The sequence below is a fragment of the Oncorhynchus gorbuscha genome, linkage group LG09 (assembly GCF_021184085.1).
Source record: "Oncorhynchus gorbuscha isolate QuinsamMale2020 ecotype Even-year linkage group LG09, OgorEven_v1.0, whole genome shotgun sequence".
Lineage (NCBI taxonomy): Eukaryota > Metazoa > Chordata > Actinopteri > Salmoniformes > Salmonidae > Oncorhynchus > Oncorhynchus gorbuscha.
This window is the reverse complement of record NC_060181.1, coordinates 66,965,408-66,973,097: the sequence shown is the minus strand read 5'-3', so window position 1 is coordinate 66,973,097 and position 7,690 is coordinate 66,965,408. Positions and strand designations below refer to the sequence as shown.

Below are 7,690 nucleotides of genomic sequence, written 5' to 3'. Positions count from 1 at the left end.
CTTGTTTCCATTGATCGTCCTTGAGATGTTTCTACAACTTGATTGGAGTCCACCTGTGGTAAATTCAATTGATTGGACATGATTTGGAAAGGCACACACCTGTCTATATAAGGAATTGTCCGTAGAGCTCCGAGACAGGATTGTGTCAAAGCACAGATCTGGGGAAGGGTATCGAAAAATGTCTGCAGCATTGAAGGTCCCCAAGAACACAGTGGCCTCCATAATTCTAAAATGGAATAAGTTTGGAACCACCAAGACTCTTCCTAGAGCTGGCTGCCCAGCCAAAATAAGCAATCAGGGGAGAATGGCCTTGGTCAGGGAGGTGACCAAGAACCCGATGATCACTCTGCCAGAGCTCCAGAGTTCCTCTGTGGAGATGGGAGAACCTTCCAGAATAACAACCATCCCTGCGGCACTCCACTATTCAGGCCTTTGTGGTAGAGTGGCGAGAAGGAAGCCACTCATCAGTAAAATGCGCAAGAAGCCTGCTTGGAGTTGGCCAAAAAGGCACCTAAGGACTCTCAGACCATGAGAAACAAGATTCTCTAGTCTGATGAAATTTATATATAAATTTACATACAAAAAAACTGTTTTTGCTTTGTCATTATTGGGTATTGTGTGTAGACTGATGAGGGTAAAAACTATTCAACCCATTTTAGAATAAGGCTGTAACGTAACAAAATGTGAAAGAAGTCAAGGGGTCTAAAAACTTTCCGAATACACTGTATGTTTGCAATGGGTGTCACTGCCACAGTCTATTGTTTCTATTAAAGGTTTTGTGGGACCTGTTCCACAATGAAAAAAGGCTTTTCAAGTCTTCTAGGGACCAAGTCACGTGGAAACATGACTATGGTACTTCAGCACTCTATAGGCCTCTATACTATGTTGCTGCGTCAGGGGTTTACACAATGGTGCACACAGATTCTTTGGGTTTGGTCAGGTATAAAAGTAAGGGTTAACACAGACAGGGCATCAGTTTAGCAACAGCACAGCAACTCAGTGAACAACAATGACCACCACTGGCATGAACATGGGAAGAGTACGCATTATTAGAAAATTATTTTGAATACATTAATCTCTATATTATCTTATTTATATTCAAAACTAAAAGCTTCTTATATTTGTTGCATTTATTGAAATATATATTGAGAAATAATAAATAAATACCTTGTGTTTTCAGGCCACCTTCTACGAGGACAGGAACTTCCAGGGCCGCTCTTATGAGTGCAGCTCCGACTGCCCTGACATGTCCTCCTACATGAGCAGGTGCCAATCCTGCAGGGTTCAGAGCGGCTGCTTCATGGTGTACGAGCGCCCCAACTATATGGGAAACCAGTACTTCATGAGGAGGGGAGAGTACTCAGACTATCAGAGCATGATGGGAATGAGCGATGGTATCAGGTCCTGTCGCATGATCCCCATGGTAAGCCGTATGATATTCAGGCTGCTGTGACAGTCCCACTAGAAGTAGTTGTGTGATGTCCATAATCACACATATCATATTGGCCATGTGAGCTTATCAACAGTCTGGTGGAATCAGTCATTATTTCAAATATTTTTATCTACCAAATAACAGCACCGTGGAAACTTCAGGATGAGGATCTACGAGAGGGAGAACTTCGGAGGTCAGATGCACGAGATGATGGACGACTGTGACTCCATCCAGGAGCGTTACCGTATGTCTGACTGCCAGTCCTGCAACGTGATGGACGGCCACTGGCTGATGTACGAGCAGCCCCACTACAGAGGAAAGATGATGTACATGAGGCCTGGAGAGTACAGGAACTTCAGGGAGATGAGCATGGGAATGGGAGGCATGAGTGGTGGCATGAGGTTCATGAGCATGAAGCGTATCACTGATATGTGCTAGATATTTTGTGTTAACCAAATAAAAGTGATTGGTAATCCGTAGCAATTGAGTGTGCTGCATCATTTCAATAAGTTGGTGTTTTGTAATTATATCTAGATATGGCATACCCACTGACGTTAAAGGCACATTCATCATCATCATTCAGACATATCTATTTCAAATAGTAGTTTTCCTGGCATTGTTACTAGAAAGATTTGAATAACATTTACAGTTGAAGTCGGAAGTTTACATACACATTAGCAAAATACATTTAAACTCTGTTTTTCGCAATTCCTGACATTTAATCATAATAAATAATTCCCTGTCTTAGGTCAGTTAGGATCACCACTTTATTTTAAGAATGTGAAATGTCAGATTAATAATAGAGAGAATGATTTATTTCAGCTTTTCTTTCGTTCATCACATTCCCAGTGGGTCAGAAGTTTCCATACAGGTACACTCAATTAGTATTTGGTAGCATTGCCTTTAAAATGTTTAACTTGGGTCAAACGTTTCGGGTAGCTTTCCACAAGCTTCCCAAAATAAATTGGGGGAATTTTGTCCCATTCCTCCTGACAGATCTGGTGTAACTGAGTCAGGTTTGTAGGTCTCCTTGCATCGCACACGCTTTTTCAGTTCTGCCCACAAATGTTCTATAGGATTGAGGTCATGGCTTTGTGATGGCCGCTCCAATACCTTGACTTTGTTGTCCTTAATCGATTTTGCCACAACTTTGGAAGTATGCTTGTGGTCATTGTCCATTTTGAAGACCCATTTGCAACCAAACTTTAACTTCCTGACTGATGTCTTGAGATGTTGCTTCAATATATCCACATAATTTTTATTCCTCATGATGCCATCTACTTTGTGAAGTGCACCAGACCCTTCTACAGAAAAGCACACCCACAACATGATGCTGCCACCCCATGCTTCATGGTTGGGGTGGTGTTCTTCGACTTGCAAGCCTCCCCTTTCTCCTCCAAACATAACGATGGTCATTATGCCCAAACAGTTCTATTTTTGTTTCATCAGACCAGAGGACATTTCTCCAAAAAGTACAATCTTTGTCCCCATGTGCAGTTGCAAACCGTAGTCTGGCTTTCTTATGGCGGTTTTGGAGCAGTGGCTACTTCCTTACTGAGCTGCCTTTCAGGTTGTCGATATCGAGCTCTTTTTACTCTGGATATAGATACTTTTGTACCTGTATCCTCCAGCAAGGTCCTTTGCTGTTGTTCTGGGATTGATTTGCACTTTTCACACCAAAGTACATTAATCTCTAGGAGATAGAACGCGTTTACTTCCTGAGCGCCTCTTGGAGCGTAGCAACACCCTGCTACACTCAACTCCCTGTGGAGTGAAAGAGGTATGTGACTGTAGGTGCGGGTAAGGATGACAGAGGCAGAATATATTACCATTAACAGGGAATTTATTTCTTCCTATACTCTGTAATTTGGGGAAAGGGGCTGGACGGAACCAAAGCAAAGAAAGTTAAAGAGCCCCCTCTCCTACCTACCCACAATTGACCTAACTACCACCAACTGGTGCACTAACCAAAATACAGGGGATGGTCCGCCCAGGTCTTACCTAGTGTGCATAGACATAGTATATACTACTAGTATATGTATACCTGCAGGCCTCTTGCCTAAGCACTCCCAAGGTGCCTTCCCCTTCCCCCCCTGGGAACAAATGAAACATAATAATACAAACTTAAAGTGAACCATTTCAATAATCAAAAACACAGCCCTATGGCATACACAAACATCAGCAGGACCAGCTACAAAATACTTCATATATATTCATACAAACCAACAACAAAACATACCGAGAATCTCTCTCTCTCTCTCGCTCTCTCTCTCTCGACAACCAACACAGGACATACCAAGAAGCCTTTGTCTCCAACATGAGCCAGTCTCCAATAAAGACTAAAACATATTTCTACAGTTTACTTAATCTTTACTTTACATCATTACACAACTTCAATTACAAAGGTGCCACGGTAATTGTCAATAAACAGAGTAAGATAGTGTAAATGGTAATTGCATATACAGCATTTTTCCAAATAACCAGCAGAGAAAAATAGTCAAATCAAGATAAAATAATATATTTGATTTTCTGTTGAAAAAATATATATAAAATAAAATTACCCTCCACAGCCATATTATTGGCATTGTGTGGCTCAGTTGGTAAGAGTACGCGCTAGGTTCATTATTATTATTATTTGGATTATTATTATTATGAAAATATGTAATATTTGCAATATTGGCGTGATTTATATTGAGGCTCATGTTGCAAGTTGTAGGATAATAATTGTTTATGGAAAACTTCCCCTTCTGTAACATTTTCAATAAAAAAGTGTTTTCAATATAATCCTTGTTGTGCTTCTATTTGTGTCCGCAATGACATTAATGGAGTGGGGTCCACGTCCCGAGCCGGAGCCGCCACCATGGACAAACGCCCACCCGGACCCTCCCTATGGATTTGAGGTGCGTCCGGGAGTCCGCACCTTAGGGGGGGGGGGTTCTGTCACGCCTTGGTCTTAGTATTTTGTGTTTTCTTTATTTATTTGGTCAGGCCAGGGTGTGACATGGGTTATTGTGGTGTGTTTTTTGTCTTGGGGTTTTGTGGGGTGTCTAATTAGTCTATGGCTGCCTGAGGCAGTTCTCAATCAGAGTCAGGTGATTATCGTTGTCTCTGATTGGGAGCCATATTTAGGCAGCCATATTCTGTGAGTGTTTTCGTGGGTGATTGTTCCTGTCTTTGTGTTTGCACCAGATATGGCTGTTTCGGTTTTTCTTTTTTCATATTTTTGTAGTTTCCGCTTGTATTGTTTTTTTCCTTCATTAAAATATATCATGAATCATCATCACACTGCATTTTGGTCCGATCCTTATTCTACCTCTTCGTCAGAGGAGGAGATAGAAGAACGCTGTTACAGTCCAGTCCTGCTCTGTCATGATTCAAATATTTAAGTGTAATTTTCCATGAGTTGTTGAAACTCCATTGATCCTATTCTCTTTTTACTTTTGAATGAAAGCACCAAATTAGGCAGGCTACACCATAGTATCACTCTACTACTGGAGCCCAATTTAGTAGAACTAGAGTCCCATGATTAGATTTTAAAAAACAAAGAGTAGGTGAAAGTGTTGTAAGTGGTAATATAACTATCAATGCATAGCTTTTACCTAATTTTATTTTATTTGTTTCACCTTTATTTAACCAGGTTGGCCAGTTGAGAATAAGTTCTCATTTACAACTGCGATCTGGCCAAGGTAAAGCAAAGCAGTGCGACACAAACAACAGAGTTACACATGGAATTAACAGATGTACAGTCAATAACACAATAGAAAAGTCTATATACAGTGAAATCTAATGAATGTAGCTAAATGTTATTTTATATCTTTTTAAAAACTTTTTGTTGTGTTTTTGGTTGCATTTCCTTCCTATTTAAAAAGGTGAAATGACCAAGTACAGTGTCAGACCCAAAACATGACCCTGTAGGGACAGAACATGACGTGATGTCTGACCCAAACATGACCCTGTAGGGACAAAACACGACGCAGTGTCTGACCCAAAACATGACCCTGTAGGGACAGAACATTATTTATGTCTTTATTTAACCTTTATTTAACCAGGTAGGCTCGTTGAGAACATGTTCTCATTTACAACGGCAACCTGGCCAAGATAAAGCAAAGCAGTGCGACACAAACAACAACACAGAGTTACACATGGAGTAAACAAAAGTACAGTAAATAACACAATAAATAAAATAAAAAAATGTCTATATACAGTGTATTCAAATGGTGTGAGGAGGTAAGGCAATAAATAGGCCATAGTAGCGAAGTAATTACAATTTAGCAAATTAACACTGGAGTGATAGATGTGCAAATGATGATGTGCAATAGAGCAAAAAAGTCAATAAAAACAATATGGGGATGAGGTAGGTAGATTGGATGGGCAATTTACAGATGGGCTGTGTACAGCTGCAGTGATCGGTAAGCTGCTCAGATAGCTGATGTTTAAAGTTAGTGATGGAGATATGAGTCTCCAACTTCAGCGATTTTTGCAATTTGTTCCAGTCATTGGCAGCAGAGAACTGGAAGGAATGGCGGCCAAATGTGGTGTTGGCTTTGGGGATGAACTGTGAGATATACCTTCTGGAGCGCGTGCTATGGGTGGGTGTTGTTATCGTGTCCAGTGAGCTGAGATAAGGCGGAGCTTTACCAAGGAAAGACTCATAGATGACCTGGAGCCAGTGGGTAGGATAGTCAGTTTTATGAGGGTATGTTTGGCAGCGTGAGTGAAGGAGGCTTTGTTGCGAAATAGGAAGCTGATTCTAGATTTAATATTGGATTGGAGATGTTTAATATGAGTCTGGAAGGAGAGTTTACAGTCTAGCCAGACACCTAGGTATTTGTAGTTGTCCACATATTCTAAGTCAGAACCGTCCAGAGTAGTGGGCGGGTGCAGGCAGCGATCGGTTGAAAAGCATGCATTTAGTTTTACTAGCATTTAAGAGCAGTTGGAGGCCACGGAAGGAGTGTTCTATGACATTGAAGCTCGTTTCGAGGTTTGTTAACACAGTGTCCAAAGAAGGGCCAGATGTATGCAGAATGGTGTCGTCTGCGTAGAGGTGGATCAGGGAATCACCTGCAACAAGAGCGACATCGTTGATATACAGTTGAAGTCGGAAGTTCTACATACACCTTAGCCAAATACATTTAAACTCAGTTTTTCACAATTCCTGACATTTAATCAAAGTAAAAAGCCCCTGTTTTAGGCCAGTTAGGGTCACCACTTTATTTTAAGAATGTGAAATGTCAGATTAATAATAGAGAGAATGATTTATTTCAGCTTTTCTTTCGTTCATCACATTCCCAGTGGGTCAGAAGTTTACATACAGGTACACTCAATTAGTATTTGGTAGCATTGCCTTTAAATTGTTTAACTTGGATCAAATGTTTTGGGTAGCCTTCCACAAGCTTCCCACAATAAGTTGGGTGAATTTTGGCCCTTTTCTCCTGACAGAGCTGGTGTAACTGAGTCAGGTTTGTAGGCCTCCTTGTGCATACACACTTTTCAGTTCTGCCCACAAATGTTCTATAGGATTGAGGTCAGGGCTTTGTGATGGCCACTCCAATACCTTGACTTTGTTATCCTTAAGCCATTTTGCTACAACTTTGGAAGTATGCTTGGGGTCATTGTCCATTAGGAAGACCCATTTGCAACCAAGATTTAACTTCCTGACTGATGTCTTGAGATGTTGCTTCAATATATCCACATAAATTTCCATCCTCATGATGCCATCTATTTTGTGAAGTGGACAAGTCCCTCCTGCAGAAAAGCACCCCCACAACATGATGCTGCCACCCCCGTGCTTCACGGTTGGGATGGTGTTCTTCGGCTTGCAACCTTCCCCCTCCTCCAAACATTATGGCCAAACAGTAATATTTTTGTTTCATCAGACCAGAGGACATTTCTCCAAAAAGTACGATCTTTGTCCCCATGTGCAGTTGCAAACCGTAGTCTGGCTTTTTTATGGCGGTTTTGGAGCAGTGGCTTCTTCCTTGCTGAGCGGCCTTTCAGGTTATGTCGACATAGGACTCGTTTTACTCTGGATATAGATACTTTTGTACCTGTATCTTCACAATGTCCTTTGCTGTTGTTCTGGGATTGATTTGCACTTTTCGCACCAAAGTACGTTCATCTCTAGGAGACAGAATGCGTCTCTTCCTGAACAATATGACGGCTGAGAGGTCCCCTTGTTTTAATACTTCCGTACTATTGTTTGTACAGATGAACGTTTGCGAAATGCTCCGCGGGATGAACCAGACTGGTGGAGGT

General features: G+C 41.3%; 1 protein-coding gene across 1 annotated transcript; it reads left to right on the top strand.

The window, feature by feature from the left end:
- Window positions 1-959: 959 nt before the first annotated feature.
- Window positions 960-1,911, top strand: LOC124042927 (gamma-crystallin M3-like). The gene is made up of 3 exons (XM_046361067.1): window positions 960-1,039; window positions 1,181-1,423; window positions 1,577-1,911. The coding sequence occupies exons 1-3, from the start codon at window positions 1,010-1,012 to the stop codon at window positions 1,868-1,870; spliced, it is 567 nt and encodes a 188-aa protein (XP_046217023.1). The 5' UTR covers window positions 960-1,009; the 3' UTR covers window positions 1,871-1,911.
- Window positions 1,912-7,690: the final 5,779 nt, after the last annotated feature.